The 18,946-nt window shown below is 30.8% G+C and overlaps 1 protein-coding gene across 1 annotated transcript; it reads left to right on the top strand.

Annotated features, from left to right (window-relative positions):
- Positions 1-3,412: 3,412 nt before the first annotated feature.
- Positions 3,413-4,063, top strand: LOC113874119 (protein MAIN-LIKE 2-like). Its single transcript, XM_027512340.1, has one exon. It carries the CDS (start codon positions 3,413-3,415, stop codon positions 4,061-4,063), a length of 651 nt encoding a protein of 216 aa, XP_027368141.1.
- The last annotated feature ends 14,883 nt before the right edge of the window (positions 4,064-18,946 follow it).

The following is an 18,946-nucleotide window of genomic DNA, read 5'->3' as shown; positions in this document are numbered from 1 at the left end:
TAAAATTATGATAAGAAAGTGAGGATAAAAAAGCATAAATTTATAACTTTAAATGATACATAAAATAGTCTTTAAACAAATATTATAAAATAATAATATTAGCTTACTTATTAAACAAGTTTAATTTAGTCAAACAAATTTTAAATTTAGTTAAATAAGTAAAACAGTTAACTTAAACGTCTTGTCGTATGCTTCCTAACGAAGTGGGCAATGCCTGTGTGAAAACGAGGATGCATAACTTTTAATGATATTTTTCGATTCAAATAAAATTAATTTTAATCTTCTTCTAGGAATCACTTCTCTTGTAGAAATGAGTCATTAAGCTATCTCATCTTTTGTTACATCCTTGATGATTCAAGTTAAACATAAATTTTGCTTTTGAGATAAAAAAAGAAGAAGAAGAAGAAAGTAATAGCAATCTTAATTATAATCAACCTAATAGTGTTACTGTTGTTTTGGGAGAAAACCGCTTATTTTATCGTCCAAAGACACAAGTTTTATCATTATGGTTCTTAAGATTTTTTTTTATCAGTACTCATTTAATAATGTAAAGTGTCATTACTTAAGTTTTTTTAAAATATTATGACATTAAGTTAATTTAATTTTTCAATCATGCAAAATATAATCAAAATATTCCCTAAATCAGGAGTATAATACACTTATTTTTTGACATTTTTTTATGATTGAAACGCTATATTAATAATAAATTAAAAAGAAATAAAGTAACGAGAAAATATGGTTTATTCTTATTTTGATCTCAAACCTGTATGGGTCGAAAACAGGGCATTGGATATTGTTGTTCTCACTGGGCGTGGGAATTTATTTATTTATTTATTGGTCCTTACTTACTCCGATCTTTGGTTTTTGTTTTGTAGTGTTTTTTTTTTTTTGGCTTTTTTGCCCTTTTAGGGTTAATTTGAAAAGAAAATGCCAGAATAAGCATGCATGTAAAGAAATTCCCTGTCTAGGATTGTGTGGGCACGTGGCAGTAAAGTCGTCCATGAGACGGACGACACCAAAAAGTAAAAATGTCCAATTACCAAATGACAATAATTTGAATGGACAACTGGGGATGAACAAAGCCACGTGTACAAATCTTACAGAGTCGTCTGAGTCAGAGGCGACGTTAATGTCGGTCGTGTCAGAGACGATTCAGTAGTGTCGTCTTGGTCAGGGACGACACTAATTTAATTGATTCACATGGCAGAGAATTTTGACCGTTTGGGCGCAGACTTCTCCCTTCTCCTCCATCTTCTCCGTTTCGCTTGCAAAATGTGGTTGCTGGAAAAAAAACAACACAGCGTTTCTGAACCATTTTGTTAGATTCTGGTATTAAGGTTTTATAGTAAAAGATTATTAAAAAGGTATTGAGATTAATATTTTGAATAGATTTTTCTTTTTAACAATAAAATTGCAAATGTATGTAATATTGAATCTGTGATGCAGGTGAAATTGTAGGTGGATGCTCATGAGTGAAGTGTGCTGGTGAAGAAGAAGGTTCCTTCAAACTTGTTTAAAAAGCTACGGAGGTGCACAAGTTTTTTATTTTAATATTTAAAGAATTTATTAATTAATTTTTTTATTCTGTCACAAATAATATATTAGATAAATTATATTAGAAAATATATAATATATATGTTATTATTTATTATAATTAGTAGTTTAGAAATGTAAAAAAAAAATTATAGTAATCCATAAAATATATTAATTATAAAATTTGAAATAAAATAATATTTTAATAACTTGATAAATTAAGAGAAAAGAATAATATATATAAATATATTGTTTAGAAAAAAATAAAAAACATGAACATGAAAAAGTATATACAGAATGCACTGAAAATATTAAATAAATAATGTAGAAGAAATAATAATTGTAAATTATTTGATAGTAGATTGATATATAAAGAAATTAGTGAAATAAAAATTATTAGATATAGTAAATTTAATATAATTATTAAGAAGTAAGATAATGATTGAATAATTATAATAAATAAAGAATAATAATTTGATGAAAATGAACATAAAAGAAGTTTTATTATTAGTAAGAATGTAGTATTTAATTTGGTAAAAAATAATACATTATTATCTTTTACAAATTTTATAATTTATTTGATTTACTTGAAAGGATTTTATAAATAAGGTATAAAATTGGTTTTAAAATGCATTTTATTCTTAAACAAAGAATATTTTAGATAGGAATGAAATTAAAAATTATATAATGTATGTGTTATTATTTATAATCATTTGTTAAAAAATGTAATAAATAAAAATTATAGCCATCCATAATATGTATTAATTATTAAATTAAAAAAATTCTGCAGATAATAACTTGATAAATACATAATATGTATTAATTATTAAATTAAAAAAATTATGCAGATAATAACTTGATAAATTAAGAGGAAAGAATACTATATATTAATATATAGTTTTGAAAAAAATAAAAAACATGAACATGAAAAAATATATATAGAATGCACTAAAAATATTAAATAATTAATGTAGAAGAAATAATATATTTTAATTATTTGATAGTAGATTGATATATAAAAAAATTAGTGAAATTAAAAATATTAGATATAGTAAATACAATGTAATTATTGAATAATTATAATAAATGAAGATAATAATAATTTTATGAAAATTAACATAACAGAAGTTTTATTATTACAAATTACATAATATATGTGTTATTATTTATAATTAGTTGTTTAAAAATGTAATCAATAATATGTATTAATTATTATATTAAAGAATTTCTATTTTAATTAATTGATAAATTAAGAGAAAAAAATATTATATATTACTTGATAACTTGTGAGAACTATTGTCAAAATTAATATTCTTTATAATCCAAAAAATAAAACATCTTTAAATTTTTTTTTGCCAACCCTTAACATAAAAACTTGTACAAAATTTTAGAAACAATGTTTTTCTTTTATTTCTTGTCCAGCATAATTATTGAATCGTTTAAAATTTGGAAAAATTAATATAAAAATGAAATTAAACTTTAAATAGGAGTAAACTTTAAGTATTGTGAGGGAACACTTTAATGAAATTAAGAAAATAATAATTTTGTGGTTGAATTACAGAAAGAAAAAAGTATATTAAAAATTATATATAATATTTAAAATAATATATTTTTTTATTTGTTGTAATTGTAAATTTTGATATTTAAAAGAGTGCATGTAATTATATTTATTGCTACATATTATAATTGTAAAATAAAATGTAAAAGTTTTTAAAATGTTAATAAAATTTAACAATATAATAATTAAATGAAATAAATTTTAGAGTTATTTTTAAATTTTGAAATTGTAACAAAACCCATGTACTAATTGAATAGAGTTTTTGATATTATTAATTTTAACATACATAATTGAAGTTTAAGTTGACAAATTTCATTTCAGATGGCATCATCTTCATCACGGAGTAGGGTTTTAAATCCTGGGCCGGAGGATGGTTCATTATTGAGGTTTCAGTCTGTTCACGTATCGGAGCATATTTGGGATGGACGTGAGCACCTAATTCTGAAGGTGAGAAGGAGTCATTTCATACCGGCTGGCATGGAAGGGGTTCCAATGGAGATTCTTCCTCATCTGACCTTAGCTGGATTTGCTGGGGTAGCTCAGTTGGCATGCTTTCCTATTGACCGACATCTAATTACAGCATTGGTAGAAAGATGGAGGCCAGAGACTCATACGTTTCACATGCCTCCTGGAGAATGTACTATAACTCTTCAGGACATTGTTATTCAAATAGGGCTTCATATAGATGGAAAGGCAATCATTGCAGCTGTTGGAGGTAATAAAGCACAAATTGTGGAGGATTTGCTTGGTATTAGGCCACTTGATGATGCTTTTGCAGGGAGTAGTTTGAAGTTGAGTTGGTTGGACCAACACTTTACTCATGTTGCAATGCATAATCATAATGAACTTCAGCTTACTCGCTTTGCGAGAGCTTATATTCTGAGGTTAATAGGTGGTTTCATGTTGGCTGATCATTCCTCTAGTAGGGTTCCAGTTAGGTACCTTCCATTTGTAACGCCCCGATTCTCCTGATTCAGCTAGCGACCGTTGAATTGTACTTGCTTGCTTACTCTGCTTCTTTAGTATCGAAATAATTAGATGGAGGTTAAATAAAATTATTTTATTTTATTTTGATAAGAATATTGAATTATTTCTAAGTTCGGTATTTTAAGGTAACTGCATGCAAATAGATAGTTTCAATATCGTCCAAGAATTTCTTGAGTATGTTCAACTGTACTGTTCACAATGCCCCTGATAATTTTACCCCGAAAGTTAAAATTTTATCTTATTTAAATTGTCAAATCAAAGGTATTCGCCTTGAAAAACGTGAGATTTTGTAATCATTGCTAAGATTTTGTAATCATTCCTTAGCCGTCAAAATTCTACACGGAATCTCACGAAATCTAGAAATCATTATTGTAAAGATTTCCAAATCTAGTATCGACCACTAGAAATTCATGCAAAAGATTATTGCCTCCCAATTAGTACACAAAATTATTCCAGAACTTTCTAATCATGCCTTCTAAAAGGCCGGCATCATGATTACTCCAATTAAATCCTTTTCTTGAAATCTGCACCATGTCAAATGTCCCTTCGAAAGTCAATCTCATCACATCAAATTCCTCGTCGGCCAATCACATTGCATGCAATTGCTGCCTAGAATCTAGCCTTTGGAATTTTGCGAAATTCTTGGAATGTTTTACTCCAAACCGTGTGCATGTAGCCTCCACACTCCTCCATACATTTTGCTTGCCAAAATGTGATTGCTTAACTTACAAGTTTGCAAAAGAATTCACTATTCATGCACAAAAAATCGTGACACCCTTATTATTCAAGTTTTTCACCAAATTCCACTTCCAAATTGCTTCAAATTAATTTGGTGCAGTTTTGCATTTGAATATTGCCCCACAAAGCCCAAACCGTGAGCATTAAGTTCTAATTGGCAAAGGGAAATTAAACACTCCATATAAATAGACCAAACCACCTCATTTTCTCTCTTTTTTCACTCAAAAACCGTGAGCCCTCCACCCTTCCTCTCAAAAATCTTTTCAAGTTCCTATTCTCTCCATTTCTTCAAAGAAACCGAGACCCTCCCTCCCTAAATCTCTCAAAAAATTCTCATCCTCTCAACCTTCCAAGACAAGCCAAGGAGCTCCAAGCTTTCACTTTTGCATTCTCTTGCTTGATTCTTCAAAACTGTGACCATTCCTTCAAAGAGGTAAGCTTTCTCATCCTTTTTCCTTCTTTGATTTGAAGATCCATGGAAGCATAACACCAAAAACTCCTAAAAAGCTTCCTTTTTCACTTGATCCTAACCATTTGAAGCTTTTCCCCTTTTTCTCTTCAAAGAACCGAGGGAGACAACCTAACCAAGAGGGGAAAGATTGAAGTTTGAGACTCATCCTCTCGGTCCAGCAACTCTCCTTTGAAGAACCAGCCAAGATCAACTCCTTTTGCTCCTAAATTTTCGTCACAATCAAGGCAAAGGGGAGTTCTCACAATTGATGTGTTTGCATGTCCATCTCTTGGCTGTTTTTACACATTTTTCCTTGAAAAAAAAATAGTGTGTGTTGGACTGCATGTTGGAAGAACTTCAAATCTGAACTTGCATGTTAAGTTTTATCCAAAAAGAGTATGGATTTCCTTGTTTGCATGTCTCGGTTACCTCCTAAAGAGTTTGATTTCACTTTTAATCAACTTTAATTCCTAAAAAGCTTGAAACTTTGATGTGTGGATGTGGATCTTCCCTTGTGCATGTCTCGATTTTTATGTTCCCTTGGTGGAACCTTTGAATTAATGACATTTCCTTCTTGAAACCATGAACTGTGAACTTGATCAACATATTCTTTCACTTGCATGTTAATTTTTAACCATGAAATGCTTTGGATCTCTTTGTGCATGCCTCGGTTTCACTTTGTTTGGCTGGATTCTTTGCTTAAAATGTTGATTGATCCTTGTAAGCAATGAACCTTGGATTGCATGTGAAATGGAAGCCATTGCATGTTGATTTCAGCCCCTAAGTGTCTTGGTTTTCCCTTAGAAATTTGAATGTCACTTGGAAATAATGCCCCTCCACTTGGACGATGAAACTATGTCATTGCATGTTAGTTTCCTTTATGTTACATAATTTTTAATTTGATAAAAATCTAGTGGAAAAGCTGGACAGATTTGATCTTGCATGGAAAAAGCCTAGAATATTGAACTACACTTAGAAATTGAAAACCGTGTTGGACTTTGTGTAATTTGCATGAGAATGGTTGCTTGTTAGTTTGGATGATGGATGATTGAATTGATTGTGATGGATGTGTTCACTTGGTTTGAAAAGCTTTATGCATGTGGTGTTTTGGAAATTTGTGGTGGATAAGAAAGTGAGAACTATTCACTCTCGGTTTTGATGATGAGAAATCCTAAAAGTTGTACTTAAAATTGTGATAATTTTGATGAAATATGGGTGATAAGGACTGCATAATGATAGGGTGTGTTTGCTGTTTGCACTTGAATCCGTGAGCACTAAGATGAATCATGCATCATGTTCATTACATTATACAAGGAATAAAAGGAGAGAATCAAGCGCAGCCCTTTTTGATGGAAAGTTTACCTAAACAAAAAGGATAGTAATTAAAGGTATGAAGATGGTAATTAAGGGACTGAATATAGTAGTTAATCAATAAAAGTCATCCTTAGAAAGATCTCACTATTAGCTTAATAGAACCTATCGCGTGAGGACTAATATTAATGAACCTAAAAAGAATTAGAACGAAATTAAGTAACCTTGAATTAAATAGGTAGTCGGGAATCAATACACGTAATTAGAAAATAACTAAATGGAAAAACCAGAGAGATAGAGAAAAGTGGAGATAAGTCATATTTAAAGTAGGAGGTAGTATGGTTAATAACAATGGAAATGATAAATTGAGTAGTGTTAATATAGTAAGTTAATGTAATAGGATTTGGGTGGGAAAATCTGAGAGGGTTGTGTCAAAATCATTGAGAATTATGTGTTGGGAAATAGTGGATGTGCATTGGTGGGATTGGAAGTTTGTGTGTGATTCCTAAACCTTATTGTTTAACAAATTTATGCTAGATGAGAAAGTGAATAGTGATTGAGCAGGCCTTGTGAGGGCTTTGTTTCTGTGCTTGAATTCCATATGACCCAAGATTGAGAAAACGTTGAGGAGAGAAAGGAGAATCATACTCCATGCATCATAACATTTCTTTGGAATGACTTGATGGCATAACAGAGGCACAGCTGTAGGTATTGGAGGTTCGGTCCCGAGTAGACCTACGGGGGTGGCGAAAGGGGGAACAGTCGACCTAGATGGTGCAGCAGAGCTCTCTGTGGCCGGGTCGTGACCCTACTTGCAAGCCTTAGCCAAGCTCGACAAGAACTCCACATCCTAGGGTCGTTGAGGTCCATTCCCGAAGAGACCCAGTTTGGGGCCAGCACCAGTTTGGGTGTTTTTGAATAATGATGTAAATTCTTTTCTGTGCGATTGTGATGCAGGGAATGGAGTCCTCCGATCGCCATACGACTTGGATATGAAATTGTGAACTCTACACTAAATGCTGGGCAAGTCGCTGGCAGTAGAGTAAGGGATCCCCATGCATACCATGTGCATTAACACGAAAATTTGAGGGATGGATAGTGAGAGACGAAACTTGCATTCATGCATCATGAGCATTATTAGTTTGATGAACCTAGGAATTATCTGTGAGAAGTATGAACCGACCTATATTGTATTGATGTTTGTTCTGAGATTGGATAATGATGTGACTTGAGTGATGGTGTGAAAAGCCACCTTCCTTGGGGTACGGCTATTGAATGTTTGCTTGTGTTTGGAGAACTCACCCCTGTTTGTGTGTGTTGTTGTACTTTTGTATATGTCTTGTACAGATGACCAACTTCCGAGTAAAGGTATGGATCCTGCCATCTGAGGAGGACGTTTGAGTGTTCGACGCGGCAGCACAGCAAAGCATCTTCCATGGAATGGCACGGGTGATTCATGGACAAGATGTCGGACACTCGTGGACCACCCACTTTATGGTTGACACCCCCATCGAGCTTGTTTTCTCCACCCCACCTGGAGACTCCCACCTACCTTATCCTGCACTTGCAGCTACTCCTTCTCCCATGTCTGTTGATCCCCGTACTCCCAGTTCTAGACCAGTACCTACGCCTGTACCATTCCCTACTGAGGAACCTACTCCACCCCCTGTGACCACTGAGAGAGATACATATATGGCAGAACCCTTAGTGAGGAATGATGATGTACTGCCCCACATGCTCCCTACCTACCCAAACACTTATTCGCCCTTTACCACAGTTCATTCACCACCTCGCACTGCTGGATGGATTGTAGAGGACGCAGAGGACGCTGCTTCTTCTAGCTCTGCTTCCCTGACATCTTCTGAGGAGTCCGATCCCATTGAGGATTATTCTCCTCTCGACTGATTGGGATAGTTTGTCTGTTGTTATTTTTAGGGAACTGCTCTTAGGGAGTCAGTCTGTTTCATTCCATGTATCTCTGAACTATGTTGATTTTGTGCATTTTAATTATGTCATTTTATCTTATCAAGGTGTAGTACTCTGAGATTATCACTAAATATTTCCCTATCTATTGCATGAGGTTATTCAGTTATGATGGAGCATTATTGTTGTGATTGTTGTTTTACTTAGTTTTGATATTGTACGTTGAGACCACAAATCTCTAAACAGAAATGTGATATACTAGAGGTGAATTCAAAGAATGTGTTATCCTTCCGCTTCTCCTGTTTCAAAAAAAAAAAAATCCTGTTATTTTTAGGCGTCACACCATTGCTTGAGGATTTTACTATCACAAGAGAGTATAGTTGGGGAGCGGTAGCATTGGCATTTCTATACCGGGAGTTATGCATGTCGACCAATATTGACCGTTCTGGTATTGGAGGATTAACCCCACTACTTATGATGTGGGCATTGGATAGGTTTCCATTTTTACAGCCTAATAATCCTCAGCACACACGACTGGATCTTCCTTACGTTGCACGGTATGTTTTGAATTTCTGTATGTGTAATTTATGAATTACTTTTTAAACTTGTTTCACCATGATACTTAATTTATAAGTGTGTCTTTCAGGTGGTTAGTGAGTCGGAGTTATAATAGAGGAAAGAGAGATCTTGCTTACTACAGATATAAGTTCGATCATCTGAAACGTGATGAGGTATTTTGTTAATAAACATTGATACAGCATCTACAGGATGGGTTATTTAATATTCACAACTAATTTACTATTTTTCAGATTGTATGGCAACCGTATAGTATAGAGTTGATGAATTCTTTGCCTGCCATATGCACTGAAGGATTGAATATTTGGAGGTCAGTTGTGCCACTTATATGTTTTCAAATTTGTGAGTGGCACCAACCTGACCGTGTAATGCGGCAATTTGGCATGGTTCAACATATTCCTCGTGCTCCATACCAACCTGACCAGCTACATGATCTTACTTTAAGAGGGAAGACTAGTGAGAATTGGTCGGCTAAGTTCAGGGGCGTAGTGGAGCTATGGGACATGCGTCAGGCTTGGATAATGACTGATGATCCTCAGTTTGGGTTGTTAAGTTCTAACTCTGAATATATGCGATGGTACATTGCTCACACTAGACTATGGATGACCAGAGATGTAGTTGTATTTGCATTACTTGTAAGTAATATGAAAAACAACAACAGACTATTTGATTGTGATTTATATTTCTTTTTGGTTAAAGGTTTATATTGTGACATTGCAGGGAGATGCTCATGAAAGAGCATATTACTTATGTAATGATGGTAAAGACTCATTTTCATTTGAGGAGATGAACGAGTTATGTGAGACCATGCTCTCACTACAGAATGAGCAAGAGCGCATATTAGAGCCTGCTTCATCGTTTGACCCTCCCATTCATAGTGGAAATCCAGCTGATCCAGCCATTGACATTGGTCAACCAGCAGATCGTAAGGAAGGAAAAGGTTTGCAACGTCATCGAACAAAAGTGAAGGTAATACACGATAAAATTTATTTTAAACATATTACAATGTTGTAGTTATCTGCATTACATGTTCCTCATGGTACAATTTGCAGGCGTTAGAGTGGTCACTTCCCCCTTTGCCAGAACATAGGGACGGCGTCTATTATGTCCCACTACAGTTTCCCTTCAATCCTTCACAGGCTACTCAGACATCTTATTTTCACACATCACAGGTCACTTCACATATTGCCAAAAATCTATGCTCATATGAGCACAAACAGCTATGACATGTGAGCATGGATATCGGAATGCCTTAAATTTTCCGCATTGACAATAACGTGTGGACAATATGACTGTCCACTTATGACCACCCCTTTGTGTCACTGGATTAAATGCTTTCTCAACCTCAAACTTTGTTCTTTGTATGTCATACCGCCGAACTTGATGTAAAGATGCTTCTTGTTGATTTTTTTCCATAGCTTCCATTAATTTTTGACAGTATCTTCCTCCATTGTTAACCTCATGCATTGCGGTTTCACTAAGCTTCACAAAATATTCTACTAATCATGCATACGTAGCTTTGACCAAGGCAGTAATAGGAAGGTTTCTTGCCCCTTTCAAAATTTTAGTTACGAACTCAGACAAATTTGTTGTCATGTAGCCATAACGACGTCCTTCATCATAATAAGCTAAGCTCCACTTTTCCTTGGATATATTATCTATCCAACTCTGAATTTCAGGTGATTGTGATCGAAACATATTAAGCTTAGATTCAAAAATATGTTTTGATGGTGTATATCCTGCATTTAACAGAAAAAATTTGAATGCATAGGTTAAATATATTCTTGATATATTAAAGGTTAAATGAATCAAATACGAAGAACACGTACCTAATTGAATTAGTTTTTTCTTCAACATGGTATTTTTGAATCGTCGATTGAAATTGCTTGCAATGTGACGAATGCAATAAACATGATAAGCATTTGGAGCTTGCCAACCTAGATGTGGGTTAGAGACTGCACCTTTTATACTTTAATGTCGATCTTAGATCAAACATAGCCCTGCCTTATTTGTCACATGTATACAAATCATGGCTAAAAACCATTCCCATATAGATAAGGTTTCTCCTTCGACAATGGCAAACGCAATGGGAAGCACACAGTTGTTTCCATCTTGAGTCGTAGCAATTAACAAAGTTTGTCGGTACTTACCGTACAAAAATGTTCCATCTACCTATATTATAGGCTTACAAAAGTTGAAAGCTTCATGACATTGCTTGAACGACCAATACAACCGATGAAAAACTCGATATCTATTATCCACGGTGTGACCTTCAACATAATCAGTTGTTTCAATTTTGTATACAGATTCAGGAGCATGTAATTGCATGTACTCTAGCCACCTTGGCAATGCAGCATAAGATTCGTCCCAGTCACCAAATACAGTAACAATTGCTTTTTATTTTACTTTCCATGCCTTCTTATATGAAATTGAATATCCAAATTGACCACTAATTCTCTCTTGAATTAACGAAATAGGTACTGATGGTTCTTCTTTTACCATACCTGCATGTCATATATTAAGAGCTCATTATTAAATTTGTTGGGATGTAATACGATGAAAATTAGTAAATTTTTCCTATTTCAAATTTCTCTAATTTAATATTAAATTTAACATACCAAGAATGCATGAGCAAATAAATTTGGAATCCAACTTTTGGTGGTCTTGAGAGATTGAAGCATTTACGCACGTATGGGCACCACCCCACTTTATAATTTTCCACTTGTCTGCATTTTTTGGCAACGATGCTCGAACTCTCCAGGGACATCTACTATTGTGATTGACACACTTCACAACATATGTTGTTGCTTTTGACTCCACCACAAAAAAAGTTTGATGCTTCCTCATGACATAATGTTTTATAGTCATTCTTACATCTTCTTTAGTATTAAATAGTTGTCCAACATATAATGCATCTCCTTCCTTCCATGATTACGCTTCATTCATTCCAAAAAAATATAATTCTTCATCAGGGTGTTCTCAATTAATATGATTGTAATGTGGGGTTATATTCCAAAAGGGCAATGTAGTTTCTGCATTACAATAATTCATTCATCAATTTTATACCATGAATAACAATTTATACATTACTACAACTATAAGTTCTACAAAAAACATACCTCCATGTTGTTGTTGCGGTAAACTAATTCTTACAATACCCTCCATATTGATCATTGAATCACAATCATCATCTGTCTCAGTATCAGAAAAATCATTTAATGAAATATTTTCTTCATCTTCATATTCATCATCTTCATCTGTATATTGTAAACTTATATTATTAATAGCATTTGCAGCATCAATTTTTCAAATTTAAAAATTATTAAATTCATATTACCTTCTCTTTGTGCATAATCATCATCATCATCACTTCCATGAAGTTGTGAGACTGATAAATTCACTTCTAATAGACATGCCACAACAGAAGATGTTTCACCCACCGCAACATCCACATATATCTCAACTACATTCCTATGATGTGGTTGTTGACACGCACTTATCATGCAATCTATGTCTTCATCGTCACATACATCTAAAGTTGTATGATATCGACCATTTATCCCAACTAAAATTCAAGAAATTAATCTAGAAATTACGTGACAACTTGACAATTTCAGCTTTGTGTGGATCTTTTGTTTAAACATCTCAAATGTGATCCCACGTTCTATCTTAATCATCTTTTTTTTTCCTTCAAAAATTATACCCTTATTTTCTTCATATATTCTATCATTTGAATATAATATAATAACAATTTCATTCATCCTGCATTTAAAATAAACCAAGCTTATTTATAAATTAACAAAATATATTTTTAAATTTATTTGTAATTACAAATATTTAAATATTTAATTTTTTACATTATATGTTATCTGCCTTATTTTCAAACATAACAACAAAAATTAAATTACAACATTAATATTTAAAAGCCATTAAAAATATAAATTAAATATTAGTATTCAAATTAAAATTTCTACATAACTATTAAAAATAAATTATATATTTATAATACTTAAAATCTAACCTGATTGCTCAGTAGTTATTATTTCTTGTCCAGCTTCACACTGTTATTTTTGTCCAGCTGCTCACTGTTATTCCTGCCCAGCTCCACACTTTTTTTTCGCTACTTGCATTTTCTTTCGAGTTTCATCCTACTATATATATACACATTCTAATTTGGACAAAGACGAAATTTTTACCCGAAGTAGCATTAAAATCGCCTCTGTTGTGGACGACATTAAAATCGTCCAATATATAACAACACAAGCTGTGTCGGCTCAAACAGGGACGACACTGTCATAGGTCGTCACGTCAGACGTGTGTCGTCCCTCTTTTGGACGACTTCACCTGTGTCGTCTAATAAGTGGACGCTTTTTACTTTGAGTGTCACCCTTATGCTGGACGACTTCACTGCCACTTGTCACTCCAACCCCAAACAGGGAATTTCTTTGAATGCAGGCTTATTTTGGCAATTTCTTTTCAAATTAACCGTACAAGGGCAAAAAAGCCATTTTTTTTAATGGTTTCTGTTTTTCGTTGGGAGATACTGTTGAGGACTATGAAAGAGTCTGGTAAGGCCCACAAACTAGACCGAGGATATTGGGCCTATTTGAAGCGCAATTTCCACAAAATGGCCCATAAAGTAGCCTACTTGTTGTTAAGTGGGTTTTGAGCCGAAAAGTTGTCAAGCTCAATTATATTTTGCATGTTTGAAAAGAAAAAACTCTATATTTGGTATATGAATAGGAGTATAAATTTATAATCTAATCTCCAAAAATTAACATTCTAAAGGCTTGGTTGTTTATGTTTTGATTTTTAATTTTTAAAATTTATATTTTAAAATAAATTTTAAAAAAATTGTTCATAAATAAATTTTATTCACTTTTATTTTTTTAAAAAGAAAACAAACAAACTTGTAATTATAAAATCAATACTCGGGACTTGTAATTATAATTCTGCTTCCCTTTTCGTATACTTATCTTAACTTTTGCATTCACATAAACAAAAAATAACTTATTTGAATTCAAATATATTAAAGCAAGAAAACATTACCTAAAAATTGAATAAAGGGCTGGTTGAGATTATTATGATTATTATTATTTGAGTGCGGCTGCTCCACCCATTGAATATAAACACTTCCCAATTTTAATTTCAATTCCTTTTAACGAATATTCAATTATATAGATTGAGAAACATTTAATATATTTATTAAATATTTTAAATTATAATTTATTAACACACATAACTCATCTACATTATTTGTTCCCGAAAGCATTTACTTAAATTAAATTAAAATTTAATGCACAATTTTTTAACAATTTTATTATTTATAAATTTTTATTAAATAAAATTACAAACATTCTTGCTTATAATTTGTAGCCAGTTAAATTGTAAACTCTCCTTTCACACATAACTATCTAAACTCATCGTGCATTTAAAATATTACATATTATTTTAATAAATAAACATAAAATAAATACTCCTATTTATAATTTTTTATTTTTTATTTTTTGATACACTTCAACCCAAAACATATTTGACATTTTCGTATCATTTCACATGTGAATTAATTGTTGGTAGAAAATTATTGTAATTTGATTCATAATTTTAAATTTGAGTCATAATAAACATAACTAAAATAAGATTTTACTATATTTTATTTGCCTTTTCTTTGGTCATCAACAACATAAAAGATCTTAAAATTTTATATTGCATTTGTTATCAAACTATTTTTTAAATATAAAGGTCACAATATTGTGAATCAATAATATTATTTTTTTCCAAAGCACACCTCAATTGAATCAATAACAAATTGTTTAATTTTTTCATCTTATTTTTCACCTGCATCCCAATATTTATTCTTAGAACTTTGACAGTTTTCATAGAAGCCGATGATATCTTAAATCATATGTGCAAATTTGTTGAATTTTCTAATTGGGACAGTGGATTCTTGATATTATTTTATACATGTTGTTAATTGAAAATATAATTATACATAATTGTTGAATTATACATATTATTTTATACAAATTATTATTTTTCTCTTAAATTGCTGAATAAAACATAATTGATTTTTTCTAAGTTACTCAATGACATGGTCATCTTCTTCCTAAACATGGTGGCCATTTTGTGTGTACAAAAAGCCAAACCACTCATAGCGTACTAAAAATGTAAAATCAAGTACCTTTCTTTTTTGGGGTTTCTTTTCGAACAATGGTCTACTGATGATTATGAAATATGATTGTTGCAGAGAAAAATGACAAACAGTTAACTTTTGGTACACAACTATTCCGACATTTTCCAAATTGGTTCCCTCGGAATGAACATGGTTTCAATCCATGGAACAATTGGAGCAAAGGAGAATGGAGTGCCCTGTGCTAGTTGGGAAGATGACCGCATCTTCTTCTTCTTCTTTTGTTCATGTGAATAATTAAGATATAGGAGTACTATATTTCAAAAATATATAGGCAAGTCACGGGATTAATTTTGTTGATTTCAATTTAATAACGCATGTAGGAAAGGAATTATTAAGAAACATGTATTAATTTAAGTGTTTAACGAGGAGAAATAATAATTTGGATATGAATTTTTTATATTTTAAGTGAGAAGTCTAATTTCGTTTAAATAAATTTTATAATAAAAAAAGTAATTTTTGCTTAAGTTAAAAACATTTTAAAAAAGTTATTATTTTAAGTAAAAAAATTTCTTAAATCAAAATTGAATTTTTTTTTAAAACTTTATTTTTCTTTTTCTTTAAATTATAGAAATTTTGAGAAATATTTATGTAAGATTATGTATTCACACTTTATGATTATATGATAAAAACTTCAAAATATATAATACTGTAATTATATTTCAACAAATTTCTCAAAGTCACCGTTTCATGTATTTTTTGTTAACATTCTTAATAATTTAGCTTAATTCTAAATATTTTTACTTCATTAATGCTTAGTACAAGTAATATACTAAATAATATATTTAAAATATTTGTGTGAAATGATATATGTAAAAATCTTTAGTAATAGGTAACTATTGATGAAAAGTAAAAATTATTTAAATTTTTTGTAGTTTAGAAAGAAAAAAATAAAGTGTTAAAAATTTTCATAATTTTAATTTAAATGAAAATTATATTTTTTTTATCAAATTTGCTTAAGCAATTTTTTTTACCTTAAACAAAAATTACTTTTTACCAAATTCATTTAAATGAAATAAAATTGGCTTAAACAAATTTAGACTACAAACTGTTATTTCTGTCAAAACTGCAAATGATACATATTCTTATAATTCATAGTTATTATTTTAAATATTTTAAAATTGAAGTAGAGTAGATGTGTTTTTTTTTTCTTCATATTTTAAAATCTTTTTTTTTAAAAAAAGGCATGTATTGTTCTTTAAGAAAAACATACTAAACAATAGTGAAACTTAAAAGGGAAAAAAACCATGATTAAAAACTATCTTGGGAAAAATATTTTATTTACATAAAGATCGATTATTATCTTTAACTATCTAATAAAAAATTAATATATCATCACAAGGCTCTTTATTTAATTTTTTTTTCATTTTTACTCGTCCATTTTAGTTTATATATCTTTCATTCCGTCTTTCTTTCAATTCATTCTAAGAGAGAATCTCAAATTAAAGATAAAAGAGAATAGGTAAGAAAGAACAGTTTCCTCCATATCTGATCCCTCTTTATGCAAAATTCCATCCAAATACAAACATGATTTTGATGAGAGTGAAGAGAGAGGGATGGATAAAAGGTTTTATGTTCCACTTGTTTGGTCAAGTTGCACTTCTACTTTGGCTCCACTTTGGCCACATGATAAGCCACCCCTCAAAAAAGAAACAAAAATACCCCATATGGACATTAAGTCACCCATACACGTTCTACGATTATGGTGTTTCTTTGGATTTCGGGTGTGGGGATATAATCTTTGAAAGTGACAACAAGTAAATGCATACAAGTCTTCGTGGGAAGAAATTAATTGTGGTGTCCTTTTCAAACTTTTTACTTTAGGTTAATTTATAGAAATTTCAACCCCCTAAAATTTTCAGCAGTGTTATTTTTAATTTTGAATTTGTATTTCTTTGTCCTTTGAACAAAACCTTTTTTATATAAAAAGCAAAAAAGAAAGTGAGGTTCTCTTCATTCATTTTTTACATAAAACAAGTGTAAAGAAAAGTATATAAAAACATGAGTAACGTTTTTATGAAGAGAAATAATGTTTGATACAGAGGTTTTCTTCAGCACAAAACTTATGAACACTATAATATCATTGTCCATCCGTGAGCTAATTTAAAATGTTAATTAGTCTTTTAGGATATTGGTTAATGGTTAAGAAAATAAAAAATTTATGGTATTAAAATATAAAAATAATTCAATATTTTGTTTAAAAAGTGGTTAAGCTTTTATTTTAATATTATTATTAGTATCTTTAAGGCACTCGTTACCAATATCTTTAATTTTATTGGTAAGAGAAATACTTAGTAATGCGCTCTTATTTAATAAATTTTATTGTATTTTTTAAATTTTTAAAAAATTATTAATAAAAATAAAGAGTATGTTAAAACAATATACTAAAAAATGTTTCCTTCATGTTAAAATAATTATCACTTTAGAGCATTACTAAAATAGAAGATAATAATAATAATAATAATCATAACCACGGCCACAGTATTATTATTATTATTATTATTATAAAGTCTAGAAAAAAAGTTAATTATGAGATTATATTAATCGTCACTTGAAACCATATTATTAACAATTCACTCCTTAAAAAAATTAAATTAATCTTAAAGTTATGAAGACAATAGTTAATGAACATTGATGTAAAAGTGTAAAAGGAGAAGGACAAAACTGAAATGAAAAGAAAAGGCAATAAATATATTCTTGATAATTGGAGTATATTTATGGGGTGAAAGAGTGAGTCATGCCCTCTGTTAATATTTTTAAAAAGCATATAATAAAAAATGTCGTAGATAGTTAAATTCTCTAGACATACTGTGAGAGGGGCAGTATTTATTTTATAATCCATTTAACGAGCATTTGGAAAAACTTAGTTTAAGTTTTGGTCATTTTTATAAATCCATTTAATTTATTTTAATAAATTTTACAAAAAAATATATCAAAATAAATTTTTTAACATAAAAAATTATTTAAATTTATAAATAAACTCCTATGTAATAAGGGTTTATTAAACAAAGTACTTAACCATTCTTTTAAACTCAAATGCACTCTTAAATTTGCAACATCAAAAGCTGTATAAACAAATTGTTTAAGTTCTACAAAGTGATGATATTTAAAAAAACACCAGAAGGCATCGGTTATAAATTCTACATGGGGATGATATTTCAAAAATTGTTTATAAATTTTACAAAGTGATGACAATTCACGAAACACCATTGTCTATAACCAAAAGGCATGGATGATATTTCAAATAACCCAGGTAACATTTAAAAAAATACAAAAGAGGAAAATAGAAGTAAAGTTTAAAATAAACAATAATAAAATTTTAAACCAGAGCAGTACAACCCCGTGAAACCAAAAGATTGAAATGACCATAAAGTGAAAAGGACATCACATAGAGCTCGTGGTCCACAAATGGCAATTCATTCCTAAACAAAAATTTGGGTAACAAGAACAAAGGCTAGTTCAAACTTCAAAACAAGGAATCAGAAATCTCTATTCCATTTAAAAGGACGACAAAACTTGAGTTGCTATTGCATTAACTTTTTCTACGTGCGTGCCGTGATATCCACGAATTACTAATATTTACTATCCTCATGCAAAATCAGGGTCTTCCAAATGACCCCAAAACCTTAGGAAAAAAAAAAAAAACAAAGTCCACACACTCCAACTAACATCATTTACT

Source organism: Abrus precatorius, unplaced genomic scaffold (assembly GCF_003935025.1).
Source record: "Abrus precatorius isolate BTA unplaced genomic scaffold, Abrus_2018 Scaffold8, whole genome shotgun sequence".
In the NCBI taxonomy this organism is placed as follows: Eukaryota; Viridiplantae; Streptophyta; class Magnoliopsida; order Fabales; family Fabaceae; genus Abrus; species Abrus precatorius.
The sequence above is the reverse complement of the archived record's forward strand: the minus strand, read 5'-3'. Positions and strand labels throughout refer to the sequence as shown.